Consider the following 26994-nt stretch of genomic DNA (forward strand, 5'->3'; position numbering starts at 1 on the left):
CCATGGGATTCTCCGGGCAAGAATACTGGAGTGGGCTGCCATGCCACTTAAAGGAGAGATAAAAATGTCTGACACTTGCAGCCAATTTCCTACATTTGGAGACCCCTGGCCTTCCTGCCTGTTACCCTCTCACTAACATTACTGAGGGTCTTAGGTTTACTCAGTTTCAGGTCAAACCTCATTTCTGAATTTGATATGAATTCCTGAATTCTTGCTTCTGTGGTCAGATAGCTGGAGTCTGTTATACACTTCAGGTTGTGGTGTGCTTAGAGCCTTGTAGATTTCTGATGCACTATTGAGATTAGGAAATGTACTTTTTATTAAGTGTGCTGCTGCTGCTGCTAAGTCATTTCAGTCGTGTCCAACTCTGTGCGACCCTATAGACAGCAGCCCACCAGGCTCCCCCGTTCCTGGGATTCTCCAGGCAAGAACACTGGAGTGGGTTGTCATTTCCTTCTCCAATTTATTAAGTGTAAATAGCTATTAAAATATCGGGGCATATTATATAAATAAGATATGGCACAAAAGTTGTAAATAGTGATACAAATACATGTGTTTGTGATGAAATGATTCTTGCTGCCTCCCTCCCCAAGTTTAAAGGAAAGAAATGTCTAGAAATGCAGAATAAATGAGAGATGACTTTATGTCTGTGATGTTCACACAAACGTAGTAAAATTTCAGTATGCTGCCACTTTTCTAGAACATGTATTTATTTTTAAAGATAGATTATTTGACAATAAATGAAGTCACTCAGTCGTGTCTGACTCTTTGCGACCCCATGGACTGTAGCCTATCAGGCTCCTCAGTCCATGGAATTTTCCAGGCAAGAGTACTGGAGTGGGTTGCCATTTCCTTCTCCAGGGGTATCTTCTGAACCCAGGGATTGAACCCGGGTCTCCTGCTCTGCAGGCAGACACTTTACCATCTGAGCCACCAGGGAAGCCCTCATTTTGGTAAATATCAATTGGGCATTATTTCCTTCCCTGTTTTGGCTAAATGTGCTTTTAGCATGTTAAAATATAAATGTTTTATTTGTTTTCTAAGTAAACTTCATTATTACTACGGGAGAAATGTACCTTATCTCTCAAATTAACCATGATTTTTGGCATTAATACATTGCTGTGTTCAGTCAATTTTATAGAAATTTTATAGAAATGATACCTACCTCAATTCTCAAATAATTTTTATTTATAACTAATATTTATATTGTTAATAAGATGACAGACAACACAAAAATATAACTAATTTATCAGACTGTTCCCAAATATAGCAGTTGTTTTGTTTACTTTTAATTGTCTTCAATGTACAAATGAAACTCCGAAGCACCCTATGGGACTCCTGGGTACAAAAACCCTCCTGTGTCCTCTTTTCTGGATTATAGGAAACAGGCTTCATTGAGCCTCCATGATCTTCCCTGAGTTTCAACTAGCTGGTTTAAACAGATGCTAACAAGGGAAGGAAGGAGATGCAGACACAAGGGAGGAACAGCTGAAAAACAATAGTGCAGCCTTGGGGCAAGGCCCTGGTCCTCCCTCAGGGGATACATATAGCAGTATCTTTGAGCTCTTTGGTAGAACGAAAGCCCTCACTGAATGGAAGTTGTTAACTATTTGATGAAGCATTCTTCATTGTCGAGGTCACAGTTTCCTCATTGTCACCTGACACCAGATGATCACTAGACCGAAGGAATGCAGGCTCTGCACAGCACCCTGACCATCGTCAACCTTGCCCCTTGACTATAAAGCTCCTAGCAAGTCCCCTGGGTTGGACACACAGTTGTGAAGGCATTAGCCCATGGTGGCCCCCTTTGGTTGGCAAAGAAATAAAGCTATTCTTTTCTACTTCACCCAGAACTTTGTCTCTGAGTTTTAATTTGGTGTCTTGGTACAGAAGTCAGTTTTAGCTTCAAATTTTCGTACCAACATCGGGCTGACTTGGGGATGACCCAAGAAAAGTTCCCTGGTTTAATCAGATGCTCAAAGGTTTTCTCCATTCCAGCCTCTTTCAAGAGAGTGGGGGGTAGGAGAATTCCTTTAGAGGCTAGATCACTTGGGACCTTGCCTGTAAAGGCCAAGTCCTAGTCATACCTTTGCCTTGAGGATGCTCATTCTTCCTCCTGCCTTACTCAGCCTAAACTTTCTACTCGAGGAATTATTTTGGGGAAGGGGAAGGATGGTGTCTAATGTCATGACACCTCTCCCAAACCTGGGTAAGTCCCCTGGTATGTACTCCAAGGCCCCTTTGACCTTGTACCTCTGAGGAACTTTTGTTTTCATCCTGGGAACATTTAGTTCCCATCTGGGGATTTTCTGTTTTGGAAATCCCATCTGTAAGGTGCTGCTAGGAAATAGCAACCAATTGCAATATTCTTGGCTGGAAAATTCCAACCCACTCAAGTATTCCTAACAGAGGAGCCTGGTGGGCTAAAGGCCAGGGGGTTGCAAAGAGTAGGATACAACTAAGTACACACACACATACAAGGTGCTGCTTGGACTAAGGTCATGGGTTTAGTTGGACTTGGAAGTGGCCACTCTGAGCTTTGTGCTATCTTTTTCTAGCATAAGTGTTCTGTTTGCTTGTGAGAGTTTTGGTTTTTCTCAGTTTGCATGTGAGTGTTTTTGATCACATATGTGAAGTACTTCTTCAGTTATATCTGATAGCTCCCTAAGTAAGATTATGACAGACTGGTCCACATGTAGCTATGAATCTATAAATATGGAACACTATTCCAAAATTAAATATTTAAATGACCTCATGAATATGACAAAAATCATTGGAGGTTTATGATATAACCCCACCATGTCCCTTAATGCAACAGACACTCTTTTTAGTGAGTATTTCCTTTGAACAAAAGAGACAACTTTATTATTCATCAGTAGGTTGCTGGATGACCAGCATAACTAAATTTTGACACGACTGTCTGGAAAGTAGTTTCATTTTTTTCCGTAGTTACACTGAGATGTAACCATTGACTCTTACAGCCAACAACAGAAGGTACTGAGTGTTTTTTCTGTAGGTGAAAAATATAAAATGGTTCATTGCATCCAGACTGGTAACAAGTTTATCCATGCATTAAATGGCAACAGAAGCAAAATGCACAGTTCAGCAGGGAGGATCAGACGCATTCTTCTGCAGACATCAAGAGAGGATTAATGTACTCAAAACCTTCAAATTCAGACTGATCGATCTTCCTCACAATGTCATCATCATCAGGAGTGAGCTGGACAGGTTCATTAGTAAACTGAGAATCAAAGTTGTCCAAACCAAATTCCCCAGAAATATTTGGTTTAAACGGAGGTACCACCTGCTTTTGCTCCATCATATCCCAATCAACATTTCGGAAGAATGGGTGTCCCTGAATATCAGCAAATCCTGTTTGTGGATGACAACCCAATCGTTCCTTTGGGTCCTTGTTGAGGAAGCTCTTCAGGACACTTGCAGCTTTTACAGATAAAGAACGTGGTATGCGAATTTGTTTTTCCAAAATAACTTGAAAAAGATAATCCTCTGTGTTTTGATCAGGGTTATCGGAGCTCCCAACAATATCAAATGGAGACCTTCCTGCCATCATCTCAAACATTAGTACTCCAAGAGCCCACCAGTCGACACTGAAACCATAATCTTCTCCTCTTAAGATTTCAGGAGTGATGTAATTAGGAGTACCACAAATAAACTCAAAATGGATTAAAGATCTAAATGTAAGACCAGAAACTATAAAACTCTTAGAGGAGAACATAGGCAAAACACTCTCTGACATAAACCACAGCAGGATCCTCTATGATCCACCTCCCAGAATTCTGGAAATAAAAGCAAAAATAAACAAATGGGATCTAATTAAAATTAAAAGCTTCTGCACAACAAAGGAAAACATAAGCAAAGTGAAAAGACAACCTTCCGAATGGGAGAAAATAATAGCAAATGAAGCAACTGACAAACAACTAATCTCAAAAATATACAAGCAACTCCTGCAGCTCAATTCCAGAAAAATAAACGACCCAATCAAAAAATGGGCCAAAGAACTAAATAGACATTTCTCCAAAGAAGACATACAGATGGCCAACAAACACATGAAAAGATGCTCAACATCACTCATTATTAGAGAAATGCAAATCAAAACCACAATGAGGTACCACTTCACACCAGTCAGAATGTCTGCGATCCAAAAATCTGCAAGCAATAAATGCTGGAGAGGGTGTGGAGAGAAGGGAACCCTCCTACACTGTTGGTGGGAGTGCAAACTAGTACAGCCACTATGGAGAACAGTGTGGAGATTCCTTAAAAAATTGCAAATAGAAATGCCTTATGACCCAGCAATCCCACTGTTGGGCATACACACAGAGGAAACCAGAATTGAAAGAGACACATGTACCCCAATGTTCATTGCAGCACTGTTTATAATAGCCAGGACATGGAAACAACCTAGATGTCCATCAGTAGATGAATGGATAAGAAAGCTGTGGTACATATACACAATGGAGTATTACTCAGCCATTAAAAAGAATACATTTGAATCAGTTCTGATGAGATGGATGAAACTGGAGCCGATTATACAGAGTGAAGTGAGCCAGAAAGAAAAACACCAATACAGTATACTAACACATATATATGGAATTTAGGAAGATGGCAATGATGACCCTGTATGCAGGACAGCAAAAGAGACACAGATGTGTATAGCGGACTTTTGGACTCAGAGGGAGAGGGAGAGGGTGTGATGATTTGGGAGAATGGCATTGAAACATGTATAATAACATGTAAGAATCGAAATACCAGTCTATGTCTGATGCAGGATATGACACGCTTGGGGCTGACGCGCGGGGATGACCCAGAGAGATGATGTAGGGAGGGGGGTGGGAGGGGGACTCATGTTTGGGAACGCATGTACACCTGTGGTGGATTCATGTCAATCTATGCCGAAACCAATACAGAATTGTAAAGTAAAAATTAAAAATAAATAAATTAATTAAAAAATAAAAAAAAAAAAGGAACACTATGTGACAACAATATTCTTTAGAATCCAAAGAAACTTGATTGAGATGAAACAATGAGATCTCCATTTGTCTCTTAGCACGTGTCTTTGTCTTTGCATAATAATGAAGTTAATTTGTAAATGACCTCTATTTAATTGGATTAAAAGTAAGTGCTTACAAATTAAGTCTAGTTATTTAGAAAACTTGCCAAGATGAGTTTTAGGCCCACATAATGTAGGAAATATTCAGTATTGAATCCATATCTGCTATTAACTGTGGATTGTTAATTTATTCTATCAATATGTATTATAACTAGGTATACTGAAGTTCAATAATTTTATGTTACTTCTGCTGCAGAGTTTGTCAGCAGAAAAAAAGAAATAAGTTGGTTTGATATAAATTAAATGAAAATGAAATAAGGACTTCGGGGTGAACTCTTAAGGAATAACTATTTTGGTAATGTCTACTTAAGAATAATCTCCCCACATATTTGGTAGTTTAAAATTCAAAGTTGTGCTAAATTGAGTTAAATGATGGAAGTTTATTGGTAAGTCATTTCCAAATAAAATAAGATGAAACATTTATTTGAAACATTTAACAGCTGAATTTGGGCTTCCTTTTACAGAGAAACTAAAGGTATTTAGGACTATTGATGAATATGTTTGGTGCCACCCTGAGATGTTCTCTATGAGAAAGCATTTCTCTATGAGAAATTATTGATATTTATGTTCAGTCTACAGAGTGCTGATATAGAAGACAGTTCATGCTTGCTTATAGAAAATAGGATGTGTTTTTTTTTTTTTTCAGTAAAAGAAGGTATGAGGAATGAAATCCCATTGCATTTAGAAAAAAGAAAGTGAGTCTGTCTTGGAGTTGTTTGGTTTTGGATGAGCAATGCAAAGGCTAGTATGGATGCAGAGTGATAGAGGTTTTCTGGAAAGTGGGTCATGAAAAGAGTTTCATGTATGGTTCAGACTGGCCAAGTTTAGAATAAATTTGAGTAAACAAATCTTAAAAATAAGCTCATGCAAAACTTGAATTTGGCTTTTATCTGTTAAGAAGAAAAGTTTTCTTAAAATGTTGAGCTACTTCTGATAAGATCTTAAGTTTCTTTGCCTTTAAGTAATCTGTATTTGCTTTTGAAATCTGCTCATGGATTCTAACAGTTCTTTTGACCTTCAGCTAATTTTGAGATGCTATATTTGTGGCTCCCAAGTCACCTCAAACAAAATTATTTAATTGCTGTTTTAAGTTACATAGAATACCTATAAGTCTAATATGTCCTGATAAAATGTTATCTGTCATAATTCTAGTTACTAAAAAAATTATCACAGCAATTACTAAGATTCTTTTGTCAATTACATTGACATCAATGTTTAATCATGACCTTTTAAGTCTTTTTGTGATTTATACACAATTATTATTATACTCATAAATCTCAGATTATACTGGGGAACTGGGTATATTCAAAAGCAGAGACATTACTTTCCCGACTAAGGTCCATCTAGTCAAGGTATGGTTTTTCCTGTGGTCATGTATAGATGTGAGAATTGGACTGCGAAGAAGGCTGATCGTCGAAGAATTGATGCTTATAAACTGTGGTGTTGGAGAAGACTCTTGAGAGTCCCTTGGACTGCAAGGAGATCCAACCAGTCTATTCTGAAGGAGATCAACCCTGGGATTTCTTTGGAGGGAATGATGCTGAGGCTGAAACTCCAGTACTTTGGCCACCTCATGTGAAAAGTTGACTCATTGGAAAAGACTCTGATGCTGGGAGGGATTGGGGGCAAGAGGAGAGGGGGACAACCAAGGATGAGATGGCTGGATGGCATCACGGACTTGATGGTCGTGAGTCTGAGTGAACTCCGGGAGATGATGATGAACAGGGAGGCCTGGCATGCTGCGATTCATGGGGTCGCAAAAAGTTGGACACGACTGAGCGACTGAACTGAACTGAACTGAACTGAAGGGAAAATTTGACGACTTAATTACAAATTAACTAGAGGATTGGTTGAGTGAATTGGTGAATATGGTTATAATGTTTATAGGTTTTATCTGAATTGTTACTGGGTTTTTTTTTTTTTTTTTAGGTATAGGGAAGTCCCCTAATGTTGGTTATGATTTATGGCAATTTTTAAAACTACATTCTGAGGGAGAGGGAGAGGGAGAGGGTGGGATGATTTGGGAGAATGGCATCGAAACATGTATACTATCATGTAAGAAACGAATCGCCAGTCTGTGTTCGATGCAGGATGCAGGATGCTTGGGGCTGGTGCACGGAGATGATCTGGAGGGATGATGTGGGGTGAGAGGTGGGAGGGGGGTTCATGTTTGGGAGCTCATGTACACCCGTGGTGGCTTCATGTCAATGTATGCCAAAACCAGTACAGTACTGTAAAGTAAAATAAAGTAAAAATAAAAATAAATAAATAAATAAATAAAACCACTGACCTGAGGGAAGCCATGGAGATGAACAGAAAAGAGTTTTGAGCTCAAAGCCCTGGGGAGGGGCTCAAAGAAACTGGAGGAGAACCAGGAGAGGAGTGTCCTGGAAGGCAAGGGGCAGGGGATTCCAGAAAAAAGTTGTCTCCTGCAGCAAGAACTGATATGGTACCATGCCTAAGGAGAGGGTGACAAAAAAATAAATAAATAAAAATAAAACTGTATTCGTGGGTAAAATTAAGGGATTTTTTTTTCTTTTTTCTCTACCTGGTCCCTCCAGAAATTGGAGACTTTTGGGTTTTGAGAAGCCTAATCAGCTGAATGGGAAAGACTGTCTCTCTCTTTTTCATGTATAGGATTCTCAATATTTTTGGGACCTCTAGAAAAGAAAACTCCACTGAGGTTGAGCCTGATGTCAGGTTTTTGGCTTGACTTTCTTGGCTTTGAGAGACCTATTGGGAATTCAGTCTGAGACTCCTAGAGTTCCACCACAGCCAGTGTGGAGGAGACTTTATGGTCAATTGACCAGATTTATTTTGCAAGCAGATTAGTTTTCATTAGCTGTGTTTGGTTGAAATGAGAGCAATTTCAGAGAGAACAATATGTTTCAGTGGGTGTGAAATTCTAATTCTCTTTATTGAGGTCTGTAATCACTAAAATTTACTTCCCAGATAGTTCCTTGTTGCTATATTTTTGAAAAGTTTAATTGAGTTATTACAAAGATACTCTAAATTTGTATCTGAAACTTATCTCAGGAATCTATCTGTGAATGAAGGTCACATGGTCCATGATCTGTAGCCAGAAGAATACTAGGTCATTTAAATTTAAAGGTTCACTAATATTGAGGACAATTAAACCACACTAGGGATAACCAGCCGAGTAACACTAAGAAAGTGGGCTGGGTGCCTTATGGACAATGACAATATACAATTTACCTTAAAGGATTGATATAGCTCAGACTAATTCAGATGGCCTGGAATATGCTGCTGCTGCTGCTGCTGCTGCTAAGTCGCTTTCAGTCGTGTCTGACTCTGTGTGACCCCAGAGACGGCAGCCCACCAGGCTCCCCCATCCCTGGGATTCTCCAGGCAAGAACACTGGAGTGGGTTGTCATTTCCTTCTCCAATGCATGAGAGTGAAAAGTGAAAGTGAAGTCACGCAGTCATGTCCGACTCTTAGTGACCCCATGGACTGCAGCCTACCAGGCTCCTCCATCCATGGGATTTTCCAGGTAAGAGTACTGGAGTGGGGTGACATTGCCTTCTCTGTGGAATATGCTAGACTGCACCTAATGTAAGTTCTTAATTTAAATTCTTAATTATGACTTTACTAATACTGCTAGCTATATTATTTTTATATTGCCTGTTTTACAAAATTGTCTCTTGTGTTACCAAATGTGTGACTGAGCCTCTGTTAAAATGAGGGTGTATAGTTCCATATGAGATTAATAATTGTAACAGTGTAACTGTAGATATGGAAAAAAGCAAAAAGAGAAAATATTATCCTAGATCATAAGAGACAGGTGGCCTGGAGACCTTTGGCTACCTGGACCTTAATAAGGCCTAGTTCAGTAATAGGCCACTGAGTGGTCTATCAACAAATCTTTGTCAGATCTGGGAGTGAGCATTCCTAGCCCCACAGTATGAAATAGTCATGAATGCCTTCCAAGTCATCATTGAATTTATAACCCTGAAGGGGCCCTGCCAACTGAAAAATAGCACTTGCCATCCACCTCTGCAAGGATTAAGTCAATGGCCACTGCAGTCATTGACCTTCAAGACCCCCTGAAAGGAGTTCAGGGTGGAGGTCAAGAAAAAGACACTCATACTCTGAAAATAACTGGCAGAACAGGCCTTGAGATGGTGAGAAATTTCAGAAGATTTTATGAGCCCAATTATTATTATATCTCATCATACCCAGAAAAGCACTGAAACCTTAACAGTGACATATGCTTTGGCCATTAAGGAGAAAAATGCAATTAAAAGTCAAAAATGAAGTTAATGATGGTTCAGACAGTCAAGGTAAAACTAAGTGGCTATTGTGAATTTTCAGGTACATTCTTGTATTGCGTGAGGACTTTAATTTTTTGAACTGTGTCAGAATAGGGGATGATGCCAGACGTGGTCAAAGCAGCACCTGCTGAAAGATGGCAGCTGTAACCTTACTCTTTCAAGGTCTCCTAACAAGTATGAAAATTTTAGACAATAAAATTGCTTTAGATCAGGTATTAACAAAAAAGGAGATGGGTAGTGACCGATAACTCCTGTTATGTATATATTAATACCATATCAGAAGTTAAAACCTACTTGGGAATAGTTAGACAACTGGCACAAGTCTCCCTTGATGTGCCAGGTCCTAACTGGGTTTCAGGCTAATTCTCCCTGATTCCAAAGAGAATGAAATCTATTTTGCTTATTAAAGTCCCAGTTGTCATTCCTCCAACAACTTCCGATTGGATCTGCTGCACAAAATGGGTGGACCAAGGGATGGAGATATTAATCATTCAAGACTCAGACCCAGGACTTGGTACTCAGATATATCTAATTTGATATCCGTTCCCTTACTCCCCAATTTTAGTCAGGACTAATCCCTATTTCAGTCTCCCCAGATAGCACAGTGATAAAGAATCCACCTACAAATGCAAGAGACGCAGGAGATTTAGGTTCTATCCATGGGTCAGGAAGATCCCCTGGAGTAGGAAATGGCAACCCCTCAAGCATTCTTGCCTAGAAAATTCCATGGACAGAAAAGCTTGGCAGGCTACAGCCCATAGGGTTTTAAAGAGTTGGACACACCTGAGTACAGCACAGCACATGCCCTAATTCAACAGGAAATAATCAGAGTGATTGTTGTCCCATTCACTGAAAGATTTGGAAAAGGTTAAAAGGGGGCAATTGACACCAAGTCTACTAAAACCAAGTTCCTCTGCTGAATTTGTGATTAATGTCTCTATCTAAAATAATTGTCCCCTTTCTTGTCCAGTGCTTGTTCTCTTTAGGATTGAAGGTTATCCAAGAAAAGTGAGGATTGAAGACAAAAAGGACGTTCTGGGGCTCATTGACACAAAAGCCTTTATGTGCCCCCTTTGTGTAGAAAATAGGATTTAGCCTCCATGCCCTTCACTGAGTTCCAATGGGCAGGTGCTAACCAGGGAAGGGAAATAATTCAGAGACAAAGCAGGAGCAGCCGAAAAATAATAGTGCAGCCTTGGGACAAGGTCTTGGTTTCCCTTCAAGGGATTGCTGTTGTTCAGTCACCAAGTAATGTTTGAGACTTCACAACCACATGGACTGCAGCATACCAGGCTTCCCTGTCTCTCACCATCTCCTTCAGTTTGCCCAAGTTCATGCCCATTGAATTGGTGATGCCATCCAACCATCTAATCCTCTGTTGCCCTCTTCTTCTGCCTTCAGTCTTGCCCAGCATCAGGGTCTTTGCCAATGAGTCAGTTATTTGCATCAGGTGGCCAAATTAGTGGACCTTCAGCATCAGTCCTCCCAAAGAGTATTCGGGGTTGACATCCTTTAGGATTGATTAGTTTGATCTTGCTTTCCAAGGTACTCTCAAGAGTCTTCCCCAGCACCACAGGAAAGCGTCAGTCTTCAGTGTTCTGCCTTCTTTATTTTCCAGCTCTCACATCCATACATGACTATTGGAAAGACCATAACCTGAACTAAATGGACCTTTGTTGGCAAAGTGATATCTTTGCTTTTTAATACAATGTCTATGTTTGTCATAGCTTTCCTTCCAAGAAGCAATTGTCTTCACATTTCAAGGCTGAAGTCACCATCCACAGTGATTTTAAAGACCAAGAAGAGGAAATCTTCCACTGCTTCCACTTTTTCCCCTTCTATTTGCCAAGAAGGGATGGGACCAGATGCTATGATCTTAAGTGTGTGTGTGTGTTTTTTTTTAATATTGAGTTTTAAGCCAACTTTTTCACTCTCCTCCTTCACGCTCATCAGCAGTCTCTTTAGTTCCTCTTCACTTTATGCCATTAGAGTGGTATTATTTGCATATCTGAAGTTGGTGGTATTTCTCCTGGCAAACTTGATTCCAGCTTGTAATTCCTCCAGCCCAGCATTTATCTTGATGTGCTCTGTGTATAAGTTAAATAAACAGTGTGACAATAACACAGCCTTGTTCTACTCCTTTCTCAATCCTGAACCAGTCAGTTTTTCCATACAGGGTTCTAATTCTTGCTTCTTGACCTGCATACAGGTTTCTCAGGAGACAGGTAAGATGATCTGGTATTCTCACCTCTTTAAGGGTTTTCCACAGTTTGTTATGATCCACAGAAAGGCTTTAGTGGATGAAACAATGAAACAGAAGTAGATGTTTCATGGAATTCCTTACTTTCTCTATGACCCAGTGAATGTTGGCAAGTTGATTTCTGGTTTCTCTTCCATTTCTAAACCCAGCTTGCTCATCTAGAAGTTTTCGGTTCATGTAATGCTGAGCCTAGCTTGGAGGATTTTAAGCACACTCTTACTCTCATGGGAGATGAGTGCAATTATACAGTACAATTGTCAAAAAACTGCCCTTCTTGGAAATTAGGATGAGTATTGACCTTTTCCAGTCCTATGGGCACTACTGGGTTTTCCATATTTTTTGACATATTGAATGCAGCCCTTTAACAGCATTGTCTTTTAGGATTTTAAATAGCTCTGCTGGAATTCCATCACCTCCACTAGCTTTATTGGCAGCAGTGCTTCTTAAGGCCTACTTGCCTTCACACTCCAGAATGTCTGGAGAGACTACACCATCATGGTTATCTGCATCATTAAGATCTTTTTTGTACAGTTTTTCTGTTTATTCTTTCCATCTCATCTGCTTCTATGAGATCTTTACCATTTCTGTCCTTTATTTGCCCATCTTTGGATAAAATGTTCCTTTGATATTTCCGATGTTCTTGAAGAGATCTCTAGCTTTACCTTTTCTGTTGTCATCCTCTATTTATTTGCATTGTTCATTGATGAATACCTTCTTGTCTCTTCTTGCCATTCTCTGGAACTCTGCGTTTAGATAGGTGTAACCATTCCCTTTCTCCCTTGCTTTTCACTTCTCTTCTTTCCACAGCTACTTGTAAAGCCACCTGAGATAACCACTTTGCCTTCTTTTCATTTTTTTCCCCCTTTGAGATGGTGTTGTTCACTGCCTCCTGTAAAGGATTATGAGCTTCTGTCCATAGTCCTTCAGGCGCTTTTTACTAGATCTAATCTATTGAATCTATTTGTCACCTCCGTTGTATTTTCATAGGGAATATGACTGAAATCATACCTGACAGACCTAGTGGTTTTCTCCACTTTCTTTAGTTTCAGCCTGAATTTTGCCGTGAGGAACTGGTGATCTGAGCCAGAATCAGCTGCAGATCTTATTTTTGCTGACTGATAGTTCCTCCATCTTCAGTTACAAAGAATGTAGTAAATCTGATTTTGATATTGACCATTTGGTGATGTTCATCTATAAAATTGTCTCTTGTATTGTTGAAAAGGGGTGTTTGCCATGACCAGTGCATTCTCTTGGCAGAATTCTGTTAGTTTTTGCTCCGCTAATTTTTTTTTTTTTTTTTTGCTCTAAGTACTAACTTGTCTGTTACTCCAGGTATTTCTTGATTTCCTACTTTTCATTCCAATCCCCTATGATGAATAGGACATGTTTTTTTTTTTTTTGATGTTAGTTCCAGGAGGTCTTCTAGGTCTTCTAGGTCTTCATAGAACTGATTAATTTCAGCATCTTTGGTGTTAGTTTTGGATCATAGACTTGGATTACTGTGATGTTGAATGGTTTGCCTTGGAAATGAACTGAGATCATTCTGTCATTTTTGAGGTTTCATCCAGGTACCACCATAAAGGACAAAAATGGTATTGTCCTAACAGAAGCAGAAGATATTAATAAAAGATGATAAGAATACATAGGATAACTATACAAAAAAAAAAATCTTCATGACCACGATGGTGTGATCATTCACCTAGAGTCAAACATCTTGGAATGTGAAGTCAAATGGGCCTTAGGAAGCATCACTATGAACAAAGTTCGTGGAGGTGATGGAATTCTAGTTGAGGTATTTCAATCCTAAGAGATGATGCTGTGAAAGTGCTGCACTCAATATGCCAGAAAAGTTTGAAAACTCAGCAGTGGCCATAGGACTGGAAAAGTCAGTTTTCATCCCAGTCCCAAAGAAAGGCAATGGCAAAGAATATTCAAACTACCATACAATTACAATCATCTCACACGCTAGCAAAATAATGCCCAAGCCAGGCATTCAACAGTACATGAACTGTTAACTTCTAGATGTTCAAGCTGGATTTAGAAAAGGCAGAGGAACCAGAGATGAAATTGTCAACATTGGTTGGATCATTGAAAGAGCAAGAGAGTTCCAGAAAAACATCTACTTCTTCTTTATTGAAATATGCCAAAGCTTTTGACTGTGTTGATTACAACAAACTGTGGAAAATTCTTGAAGATTTGAAAATGCCAGTCCACCTTACCTACCTTCTGAGAAATCTATATGCAGGTCAAGAAGAAACAGTTAGAACTGGACATGGAACAACAGATTGTTTCCAAATCAGGAGCATGCCAACTCTGCATATTATCACCCTGATTATTTATGAAAAATGCCATGCTGGATGAAGCACAAGGTGGAATCATGATTGCCAGGAGAAATATCAATAACCTCAGATATGCAGATGACACCACCCTTATAGAAGAAAGTGAAGAACCAAAGAGCCTATTGATGAAAGTGAAAGAGGAGAGTGAAAAAGTTGGCTTAAAACTCAACATTCAGAAAACTAAGATCATGGCATCTGGTCCCATCACATCATGGCAAATAGATCGGGAAACAATAGAAACAGTGACAGATTTTATTTTCTTGGGCCCCAAAATCACTGCAGATAGTGACTGCAGCCATGAAATTAAAAACGCTTGCTCCTTGGAAGAAAAGTTATGACCAGCCTAGACAGCATATTAAAAAGCAGAGACATTGCTTTTCCAACAAAGGTCTGTCTAGTCATAGCTATAGTTTTTCCAGTAATCATCTATGGATGTGAGAGTTGGACTATAAAGAAAGCTGAGTGCCAAAGAATTGATGCTTTTGAACTACAGTGTTGGAGAAGACTCTTGAGAGTCCCTTGGACTGCAAGGAGATCCAACCAGTGCATCCTAAAGGAAATGAATCCTGAATATTCATTGGAAGGACTGATGCTGAAGCTGAAACTACAACACTTTGGCCACCTGATGTGAGGAACTGACTCATTGGCAAAGACCCTGATGCTGGGGGAAATTTAAGGCAGGAGGAGAAGGGGATGACAGAGGATAAGATGGTTGGATGGCATTACTGAATCAATGTACATGAATTTGAGTAAGCTCTGGGAGATGGTGATGGACAAGGAAGCCTGGTGTGTTGCAGTCCATGGGGTCACAAAGAGTTGGACACGACTGAGCAACTGAACTGATTGACCAAGTACCACATGTCTTGTTGATTATGATGGCTATTCCATTTATTTTATGTGATTCTTGCCAACAGTAGTAGATATAATAGTTATTCGACTTAAATTCACCCATTCCCATTCATTTTACTTCACTGATTCCTAAGATGTCAGTGTTTACTCTTGCCATCTCCTGCTTGACCATGTTCAATTTACCTTGATTCATGGACCTAACATTCCAGGTTCCTATGCAATACTGTTCTTTACAGCATTGGGTTTTACTTTCATCACTGAACATATCCAAACTGATCATCATTTCCAGTTTGGCTCAGCTGCTTCATTCTTCCTGGAGCTTAGTTAGGTGTTGTCCTCCATTTTTCCCCAGTAGAATATTGGACATCTTCTGACCTATGGAGCTCATCTTTTGGTGTCGTATTTTTTGGCCCTTTTATATAGTTCATTGGGTTCTCACAGCTAATGTACTGGAATTGATTTCATTTCCCTGTTTCAGTGGATCATGTCTTGTCAGGACTTTTCAGTATGACCTGTCCATCTTGGGTGGGCCTACATGGCATGACTCATAATTTCATTGAGTTATGCAACCCCCTGCACAACAACAAGACAGTGATGCATGAAGGGGCCTCAAGGGATGCACATAACAATAACTTTAAACTCTACTTCAGAACTGAAATCCCCACAAAATGGAAGATGTTAACTATTTGATGAAGCATTTATCATTCCAGAGGTCACAGTTTGCCCATCAGTACCTGACACCAGATGATCTATGCTTTGAATAAATGTGGACCCTGCATAGCACCGTAATCCTTAGTAGCAGCCCCAACCCCAACCACAAAACCCCTCACAAACCCCCCTGGCTCAGGGCACACAGTTTTGAGGGTGTTAACCCATATTGGCCCCTTTTGTTTGATAAAGAATTAAAGCTATTCCTTTCTTCATCCAAAACTCCATCTCTGAGATTTAGTTTGGTGTCAGGGTTAGTTCAGTCAGTTCAGTCACTCAGTCGTGCCCGACTCTTTGCAACCCCATGAATCACAGCACACCATGCCTCCCTGTCCATCAGCAACTCCCAGAGTTCACTCAAACTCATGTCCATCGAGTCAGTGATGCTATCCAGCCATCTCATCCTCTGTCATCACCTTCTGCTCCTGCCCCCAATCCAACTCTTCGCATGAGGTGGCCAAAGTATTGGAGTTTCAGCTTCAGCATCAGTCCTTCCAATGAACACCCAGGACTGATCTCCTTTAGTATGGACTGGTTGGATCTCCTTGCAGTCCAAGGGACTCTCAATAGTCCTCTCCAACACCACAGTTCAAAAGCATGAATTCTTCGGTGCTCAGCTTTCTTTATAGTCCAACTCTCACATCCATACATGACCACTGGAAAAACCATAGCCTTGACTAAACGGACCTTTGTTGGCAAAGTAATATCTCTGCTTTTCAATATGCTATCTAGGTTGGTCATACTTTCCTTCCAAGGAGTAAGCATCTTTTAATTTCATGGCTGCAATCACCATCTGCAGTGATTTTGGAGCTCAAAAAATAGTCTGACACTGCTTCCACTGTTTCCCCATCTATTTCCCATGAATTGATGGGTCCAGATGCCAGTACAGAAGCTAAATTTGGCTTCACAAATAGAGAAGAAAATAGAGTTTAAGAACAGAATTTCAGGACAAGTACAATTTGTTAATTTGTCAATAACTATGTATTATGATTAAATTAAATTTCAAAATCAAATAACTGGAGTACAAAATAAGCTATTAATCATCTTTAAAGTTTTTAAAAATAACAAAATAAAGTCTTGCTTATATTATATAAAATATTAATTTCACAATATCTTTAACTCTGGATATACTTGTCCCTTCAAAAGATATTCAGAACCTTACCAGAACTTGAGTAAATGATAAGAATTTTATTTCAGACTTTAAGTGAATTTGTATAAATCTTCTATTTTCCATATTGTATACTTACACTGCCTCCAAATTTGTTGATTAAGCATTTCTGAAAGTTTATAATATTTTCTTTTCTGTTTTAAAACAAGGAAGTTGAGAAATAAGTATTATTTGTTGATCTTATAAGCAATTCAAAATAGAACACTTGCAAAATAACCCATCAAGTTGTCAACTTTCTTCTTCACTTTGCATTTGTGGAGAATGTAAGCATTACCTCTAAGTGATATGATTGCTTTCACATTTCAAAATATACCCTTATAATGAAGTTAATAGAAAATATGTATAACAAAACACTTCAGTATCGTGTAATAGTTCTGTCTGCACCTAACAGTATAATTTATGTCTTATAATTCATAATTCATGTCTTACAATAAATCCCAAGATATCCCTATTGTTTTATTTCCAAAACTATTTCCCCTACTCTAATTTTTGACATGTGAAATCAGATATAAAATAACTGAAGATATACAATATGTGTATTTTTAATTGCAAATAATATTTAGGATATTTTATCTCATTCCTAATCAGTTTATCCTCCTAATGCCCACCCAACACATTCAATTTTTTGTTACATGTTACTTCTGTCATATGATCTGTAGCTTCAAAATTAGACCAGAAGACTAGTAGTACCTAAAATATGTAGAATTAGAAAACCATATCCAGTTAAGTTGCAATGAATTTAGTTATCAATTAATCATATGTATGTATGTGAGAGTTGAACCATAAAGAAGGCTGAGTGCCTGAAAATTGATGCTTTTAAACTGTGGTGCTGAAGGAGACTCTTGAGAGCCCCTTGGACAACAAGTAGATCAAACTAGTCAATCTAAAGGAAATAAACCTGGGTTATTCATTGGAAGGACTGATGCTGAAGCTCCAATATTTTGGCCACCTGATGTGAAGAGCCAAGTCATTAGAAAAGGCCCTAATGCTGGGAAAGATTGAAGGCAGGAGGAGAAGGGGACCATACAGGATGAGATGGCTGGATGGCATCACCAACTCAATTGGCATGACTTGGAGAAATCTCCAGGAGATGGTGAAGGACAGGGGTTCTGCAGTCCAAGGGGTGACAATTGTACATGACTTAGCGACTGAACTGACCTGAACTGAAATTACACATTAAATGTATACATTTAAATATCAAGTAATTATATATTTTAAACTGATAATGAAAGCAAATCAATTGTTCTGCTAAAATGTTTCTTAATGTACTTTAAACCATAGAGCCAACTTTATGTATTACAAATAATAACTTCCAACCAATTCAGTTACATACATTTCATTGAAACAATGTTTAAGAATCACAGACTAAAAAGTGAAAGCTTTATCACCTTACAATCAAAAGCAGTGAGCTTTAAACTTCAAGCAACCTAGTGGCAATTCTGTCATGTCCCACTTTTCTTGGTGGGAAGTTGTCAAGAACAGTTGATATTTTTTAAACTTACTATCTCATTTTTTCCCAGTTCATGAGCCTCATGTAGATATTATGTTAAACTGTAGGACAGAAAGAAGAGGACAGCCACAGCCCTATTAAAGTGTATACCACAGCGTTTGTAAATAATATTATTCATGGTATTAAAGGACCCTGAATTTCTAAAAAGAAATGTCTAATATCTCATTTCCTCAGTTTTCTTTTTTACCTTTCTTTCTCTTGCATCTAATAGTATCTAACTAATTTGGGACAATAAGGAATGTGTGTGTTCAGGTGTGCTCAGTTGCTTCCATCCTGCATATCTTTCCGACTTCATGAACTGTAATCCACCAGGCTCCCCTGTCCATGGGATTCTCTAGGTGAGAATACTGAGTGCATTGTCATGTCCTGCTCCAGAGGATATTCCTGATCCAGGGATTGAACCGAGGCCTCTGGTGTCTCCTGAATTGCAGACGAATTCTTTACCACTGAGTCACCAGGGAGACCCTACAATAAAGGATAATATTAATTAATTGCCCTAGTGTTGGCAAGACTACCGTTCTTATATTAGAATGAAAAGTAGTGAAGGAATATAGTACTGCTACATCCATTTAACTACAAAAGTCAGAAGTCATTTTTTTTTTCACAAATGCAAAAATGAAAATTCTTTAGTGAAAAGGCATTTTCAGATATTTTACAAAGCTTCTACCAGAGGGTGTTTAGTTAATACTGTCAATCAACTAGTGCTTTCTGTGAAGTCTTATATAATAGTTGTGAAAGTAAAAATAATAATAAATAAATGATAAATGGTTAAAAAAGTTAAGAAAGAAATTAAATTATAAAATGTTTATATTAGTGTTTATTAACAAACAAAATTTTCATCTTTTGTCTTGATTTGACTGGTCATTTCTATTCTAATTCTATTTTGATTATTAACTTGAAGGCATGAAGGTTCAAGCTACACAGATCATTTCCTTCCAGACATTTGACTTTTCTGTCCTTCTTGTAGAAGAATAGAAGATTTTTGAATATCAATGTATGTTCTGTATTCTTTAATTGATAGTTTGAGCTACAATAGAAACTTTGGAATTTTTAATAATAGTTGAGGTTCCATCAGCTGTGCTCCTACCAGACTGAGCCTAGAGGCACGCTTTATAAAATAGCAGTCAGCTGTGCTCAGAAGCTTGCCTGGGGTATATAAGAAGTCATATTTTGGCTGTCATGGCTTAGCTGTAGTGTGTCTCATGCCTTATGCTAATGGCAGTGACTAACAGTTGTCATTATCCTCACTAAATCTCATAAAATAGTTTCTCAGGAGAGACAAATAGCTGGAATACTAAAAGTTAAATTGGTTTTTAAAAATGGAATATTAAGCACAGTACAAGAGGTGGAGTGAATAATTTACTCTGAATATGTTTGACAACTGATAACGTTGTTAAATCTGCCATGAACCTAACTGATATTCCATATGTGAATGCCATGGGCTTCCCCAGTGGCTCACATTGTAAAGAATTCACCTGTAATACAGGAAACCTGGGTTAGATTTCTGGGTCAGGGAGATCCCCTGGAGAAAGGAATGACTATCCACTTCAGGATTTTTACCCGGAGGAGCCCATGGACAGAGGAGCCTGGTGGGCTACAATCTTCGGGGTCAAAAAGGGTAGGACACAGAGTGACTAAAACACTCATGGGAATGCCTTATAGAGCCTGCATGTGTGACTGCATAATGCTTTAAAGTTGTTTGTCTCCTCTGGGAATATAGGTAAAAATGTTTGATAGAAAAACAAAAGCTAGAATAAATCTGACAATAACTGTTTGGAGGTTCAATATTTTTGGCAATGAAAGTGAGTCCCCTTATCCATTTATGATTTCATGTATGCACTCTCTTTACAAGACAGATATGGAACACTTCATTATGGACCCCAAAAGAAAGTCTTAAATGGATGAGACATCTCTTTGCATATGATAGAAGCTAAATGGGACATTAAATTAAAGTCAAACAAGTGTGGAGCTTTTAGTTTTCTTCTTAATTGTAGCAGCATAACATAACATGTCAATTCTTTTATGCACATGATTTTCATATGTCTTAATCAACAGAACCTGAGGTTGAGAATTTCTGTATATTACCAGAAAATCAATTAATAAGGAAATATCCATGATTTTAGAGAAGATGAGGAATATTCACACTATTTCTGGTAATAAGTGGGTAGGAGACAAAAAGTTCCTGAAGAGAGGAAATGCCATCCACCATACCTAATGAATTTTTACAGAGCCTTTGTCTAAAGACTTATTATAGTCATCCTTCCCAATATACTGTTTTTGTATTAGACGGAAAGTTTAGTTTTATTAGACAGAAGGTCAATACATAGTGTGCTTCCAATATATGTCTGAAGAATTAAATTGGTTGAAATGGAGCAAAGTGGAGCAGAATATGATAGACTAGGACCATGCTTATTTGTTCTCTCCTAAATGTCTGATTTGTTCTAAAAATTAATAAGGAAAAATAAATATATGATTGGATGAGTGGCCAGTGGTACAGCTCAAAACAAATTTATAAAAGAGTGTTATATTATGCAGGAGAATTTACATCTTGTGTAAATTAGAATGGAGAAGGCGATGGCACCCCACTGCAGTACTCTTGCCTGGCAAATCCCATGGACAGAGGGAAAAAATAAACAAGATTCTGTTTTCTTCTTTATACATATTTTTATTAAAAAAAGAACTTAAAGTATAAATTAAAGTAGCTTTGTTTAATGAGACAGGAAATTTTGTAGGAGAAAGGAACAGGCTGCTTGGAAATAATTGTTAGATTATTCTCTCTGACTGCATATTTCCCTAACCAGGTTAGTTATTAGTATATATAGTACAGGAATTCCCTTGTAGCTCAGTAGGTAAAGAATCTGCCAGCAATGCAGGAGACCTGGGTTCAATTCCTGGGTCCTGGATAGGAAAGATTCCCTGAAGAAGGAAATGGCAACCCACTCCAGTATTCTTGCCTGGGAAATCCCAGGGACACAGGAGACTGGTAGGCTACAGTTTATGTGGTCACAAGAGTTGGATACAACTTAGCAACTAAACCATTCTGAAATTTTCACTTGAAAGTACATAAAATTTTAAAAGTGAAAGTGTATCTCCTAGGACCTGATCTTCACAAATACCTTGGATGAGAATAAGTTAGAAAAAGGAAAGACAGTTATAAATACTATAGAAACAGCCCACCTCCTTCCATTTTGTCTCAGAGGAGTTTGGAAGGAAGCAGCATCATAATTTCATGCTCACCTTGAATCTGACCCACACATAACATCTTTCTAATTTACTGCTGCTGCTGCTGCATCGCTTCAGTCGTGTCCGACTCTGTGCGACCCCAGAGATGGCAGTCCACCAGGCTCCCCCGTCCCTGGGATTCTCCAGGCAAGAATACTGAAGTGGGTTGCCATTTCCTTCTCCAATGCATGAAAGTGAAAAGTGAAAGTGAAGTCGCTCAGTCCTGTCTGACCCTCAGCGACCCCATGGACTGTAGCCTACCAGGCTCCTCTGTCCATGGGATTTGCCGGGCAAGAGTACTGGAGTAGGGTGCCATCGCCTTCTCTGTTCTAATTTACACAAGATGTAAATTCTCCTGCATAATATAACACTCTTTTATAAATTTGTTTTGAGCTATAAAATCTGTTGTTGATAAGGTGACCATGCATCCTGTCCCAGGGTAATTATTAAGAACATCACCTTTCAGTCTCAGAGGTGTCCTAATATGGAGGATGAATTACAGTTAACTTATCTATAAATAATAATAAAATGCTAATAAGATAACCTTTATTGGAAGCTTGCAATGTGTCAGACACTGAAATTCTTTCATGTGTAATGAATTCTTTGAAATATCCCAATGAGAAAGGTTTTTCATAATTGAGGAAACATCGAGATAGAGCATGGATAGAGTTAAACAGCAAGGTTTCTTCTCAAAGTCAGCAAACTTGATGAAAGTCTGGTTCTATAACAATAGATGCTAGAAGGTGATATACTATCTTCCTATTTGCTGATTGACATAATAAACTTGCTTTTACTTAAAAAATCCAAAGAATACCAATAGTTCTAATTTGTTATACTTCTTAGCTTGTTATAATCATATTTTATATAGTTCATTTTGAGGTAGAAAAAGAGTATTGAACTGAACTAAAAGTCAGCTGGTTTGTAGTTCAGGATGCCACTATCACCAACTTAATGATAATAATGATGGCTTGTTAAATAACTAGTTTATGCCAGGTACTGCACATGGGATTTCCCCTGTGTTTTCTCACTGACCCTTATAAGAGATCTGTGAAGCAGAACATATGCACCCCACAAATGTGTATGAATTGCTTTAGACTAGAATTGGTTCAGAGATATAAAATGAAGATTGGAGGATGAAATAATTTCAGCAGGCCTCTCAATCACTGATATCAGTATGTGAGGCATAGAATTTAAATGCTGAGGAAAATTCATGGGGGCAGAGATTTCCCTTATACCTTATATTTATATTAGCTATCATATATATTGAGTGTTTACTCTGAAGGGTATGAATTTTATTAACTTTTATCTTTTGTTTTTCTCCTCACCATAATCCAAATAAGAAAACTGGGGGGAGAACAAGTTGGTGGAGGAGTAGGTGGAAGTGGAGTGCATCTCTCTCCATGGATGCATCAGGAATACACCTTCAGACACAAAAGTGCATGCAGAACACCAGCTGAGAGCAGACAGGAGTATCTGACCAGTAGAGATGCAAAATTCAGTAGGATGAAGGAACTAGGGGAAAAATGAGAGTGTTGGTAGGACCTGATCTGCACCTAGCAGGTGGGGGAACTGGAACAGGCGTCCGATCCCCACATTGTGGCAGTTGTCTGAGTCATAGGAGAAACATTTAAGGCTGAGAGTGAAATAGCTGATCTGTGGCAGCCTAAATGAAATGAGAATCAGACAGTCTTTGCCAGAGCCAGACATACCCTGGACAGAGACATAGATCCCCTTCAAGGCGCAACAGCTGGGAGCTGGAGTTTGGGGATTGTGGAGCAAACCCAGGGTGAGTTCTGCTGTTGACTGTGGAGAGATGGATTGAGGGAAAGTGAGGAAGGAGATTGTAGTGGAAAATTCCTGTGGAGGAAGCCAGACAGCCATGGATACTGCTGAGTCACATGTAGTAGGTGGAGCCATCACCATAGCCTCTCACCCTCCACTTGTCAACATAGGCAGCTGAACAATAGAGAGGCTGGCCCATCAAGGTATCAAGCACCTGATGCACTGAACTAGAGTAGGACTCCAAGGCGGGTGGCGGATTACTCTAAGTAACTGATGCACCGATCTACAGAGTAGGACCCAAGCCAGGGGGGCCCTTCTATATGCCTGACAAGCCAAACAATAGAGAAGGACTTCAGGCAAGGGGGACCTCTGAGTGCCTGAATGGCAAAGCTACAGAGAAAGACTGGCCAAAGAGGTCTGATCTCCAGCTACAAGAGGCTCAAAAAAAAAAAAAAAAAAAGACTCTGATAGGGCCATAACTCTTGCCACGGAGGCAGTCTGTGTCCCTGCACACTTGGCACCACCAGTGTCCCCGGGCCAAACAGCTGAGCCACCTTCACACTCAACCCTCACTGGGGCAGAGCTGCCACGTGATGGTGGGGGTGGGGAATCTTGCATCTAGGTATGCAGGGTCACTTCAGCAGTGTCTGACTCTTTGTGATCCTGTGGGCTGTGGCCTTTCAGGCTTCTCTGTTGGAGAAGGGATTCTCCAGGCAAGAATACTGGAACATATTGGCCAATACTGGTCACCATAAGCATTTAGAGCACTATATTTCCTGCTGTCCTAGCTGCCAGCCCCTCTGAGTATCTGGTGCTGCCAGAACCCCTGCGACCCAAGCAGCTGTACCAACATCCACACCCGGCCCTCTCAGGGGCAAACCCAAGTCCTCCAGGGCAGCCTCAGGAGCAAACCCTAGTGGATGACCCACATGCAGAAGTGCAAATAAAACTACAATTGAAACTCAGGGGCAGTGTGACTAAGGAAGAAGACCCAAAACTTTCCTACTAGCAGTACAAGCTGCAGATTAAATCCACATGATCAGTTAGGCAGATTCTGTGTCTACAGAATATATAAAAAGACATTGAGAGCTCCCACAAATGAAAATGCACTAGTTCTGATAGCTGTGGACATTGGAGGCATAGAAGTAGGACCGGATTAGAATCTGAGCTGCTCCCACAATAGGTCCAGAGATCAGTACAGTGTTGGAGAGCATCCTAAGCAGGTGAGGTGGACTGTGACTTCCAGCAAATGAAAGGACTCTGGCAGCACTGACTCAAGAAAAATATTTATTATGTTTTGCTTTGTGCTGTAGATTCTTTTGGATTTCTTTCTTTCTTTCTTTTTCCTTTTTCCTCCCCTCTGTGGTAGTTGTCAATTTTATTGGCACTATGAAATCTAATTAAGCTTTGAATTTTTTTCTTTTTTTTCTCAGACCCATTTTTTAATATAAATTTACTTATTTTAATTGGAGGTTAATTACTTTACAATATTGTATTGGTTTTGCTATACATCAACAAGAATCTGCCACAGGTATACACGTGTTCCCCATCCTGAACCCCCCTCCCTCCTCCCTCCCTGTACCATCCCTCTGGGTCATCTCAGTGCACCAGCCCCAAGCATCCAGTATCATGCATTGAACCTGGACTGGCAGTTCGTTTCATATATGATATTATAAATTCTTCAATGCCATTCTCCCAACTCTTCCCACCCTCGCCCTCTCCCACAGAGTCTGAATGACCCAATCAAAAAATGGGCCAAAGAACTAAATATACATTTCTCCACAGAAGACATACGGATGGCTAACAAACACATGAAAAGATGTTCAAGATCATTCATTATCAGAGAAATGCAAATCAAAACCACAATGAGGTACCTTTTCACACCAGTCAGAATGGCTGCAATCCAAAAGTCTACAAGCAATGAATGCTGGAGAGGGTGTGGAGAAAAGGGAACCCTCTTACACTGTTGGTGGGAATGCAAACTAGTACAGCCACTATGGAGAACAGTGTGGAGATTCCTTAAAAAACTGCAAAGAGAACTGCCTTATAACCCAGCAATCCCACTGCTGGGCATACACACTGAGAAAACCAGAATTGAAAGAGACACGTGTACCCCAATGTTCATCGCAGCACTGTTTATACTAGCCAGGACATGGAAGCAACCTAGATGTCCATCAGCAGATGAATGGATAAGAAAGCAGTGGTACATATACACAATGGAGTATTACTCAGCCATTAAAAAGAATACATTTGAATCAGTTCTAATGAGGTGGATGAAACTGAAGCCGATTATACAGAGTGAAGTAAGTCAGAAAGAAAAACACCAATACAGTATGCTAACACACATATATATAGAATTTAGAAAGATGGTAACAATAACCCTGTATGTGAGACAGCAAAAGAGACACAGATGTATAGAACAGTCTTTTGGACTCAGACACATTTTTAATTGTTGTTATAAACCTCTTTCAGAAGCTGAATTATAAATTTGTATACATGAACAGCTTATAATGTTATAAGCTGTTACCTCAATAAAAATATTATTCTGGACTGGGTCCTAAGATGGCGGAGGAATAGGAAGGGAAGACCACTTTCTCCCTCACAAATTCCTCAAAAGATCATTTCAACGCGGAGCAAACTCCACAAAACAACCTCTGAATGCAGGCAGAGGACATCAGGCAACCAAAAAAGCAGATCATTGTCCTCAAAACCAGGTAGGAAAAAATATAAAAGACGAGAAAAGAGACAAAGGAGGTGGGGAGGGAGCTCCGTCCCGGGAAGGGAAGCCCGTCCCGGGAAGGGAATTCTAAGAAGAGAGGTTTCCAAACACAAGGAAACACTCTCCCTGCCGAGTCTAAGGCGAGCCTTGGAAACACAGAGGGCAACATAACAGGAAGGAAAAACGAATAAATAATTAAAACCAACAGATTACGAGCCCAACAGTAACTCCCCCAGCGGAAAAGCCGCGCAGACGCCTGCAGCCGCCGCTAGCAAGTGGGGAAGCGCGGGAGCCGCGGGGCTGCCGCGCTCGGTAAGAAGCGGGCAGAAACGCCCCACGCGTAACCAGAGCGAACGAACTTGGGCGAGCAAACCAGGCTGGGGGATAGCTACCACGCGAAAAGCGCGAACATAAGACCCCGCCAGGACCGCGCACAGAACAAAGGACTGAACGGAAATAGCCGGCTGCAGACCATCCCCCGCCGGGGACACGCAGCCAGAGCTGTAAGGGCTGGAAAGGGGCAATCGCAGCCCCGGAGAGACTACCTGAAAAGCGGGAGGCAGTCTTCTTTGCTGAGACTTCAGGGGATGCAGGACAGTCACCACCCGCCTCACAAGGAGCGCCAGCAGTACACCCAGAAAACTGAGCAGTAGAAACAGAGAAGGGGACAAGTCCCGGCGACCGCGCCGCCAAGCTCCCGCGCTCGCCAAGCTCCCGAGCTGCTCGGACCCGGGAGGGGCGCAGAGCGCAGTCCCAAACAAGTTTGTGCCTCTGAGGGTTACCTGGGCGCCAAAACCGAGCGGCTTGGACCGGGGAGGTGCGCGAAGCCTGGGGCCGGCCTCGGAGGGTTCCTGGCTGAGCTCCGTGGAGCCGGAGCGGTTTGTGCGTCGTGGGGGGAGACAGGTCCAGCGGGGTTGAGACGCTGTGTGCCCACGACAGTGCTATTTGTTTGCAGCATCCCCCCCTCCCCACTGCGCGACTGAACTAGTGAGCCTAATAAAAAAAAAAAAAAAAAA

General features: G+C 40.0%; 1 protein-coding gene across 1 annotated transcript in view; it reads right to left on the bottom strand.

Moving 5' to 3' along the window:
- Positions 1-2944: 2944 nt before the first annotated feature.
- LOC120869801 (protein kinase C iota type-like) overlaps positions 2945-26994 on the bottom strand; it is a 111727-nt gene continuing 87677 nt past the window's right edge. The window contains exon 2 of the mRNA XM_040249058.1: positions 2945-3673. Within this exon, the coding sequence (XP_040104992.1) occupies positions 3116-3673 (558 nt within the window). The 3' untranslated portion in view covers positions 2945-3115. The remainder of the gene's footprint in view (positions 3674-26994) is intronic.

This window comes from Oryx dammah, unplaced genomic scaffold (genome assembly GCF_014754425.2).
Source record: "Oryx dammah isolate SB20612 unplaced genomic scaffold, SCBI_Odam_1.1 HiC_scaffold_11, whole genome shotgun sequence".
NCBI lineage: Eukaryota > Metazoa > Chordata > Mammalia > Artiodactyla > Bovidae > Oryx > Oryx dammah.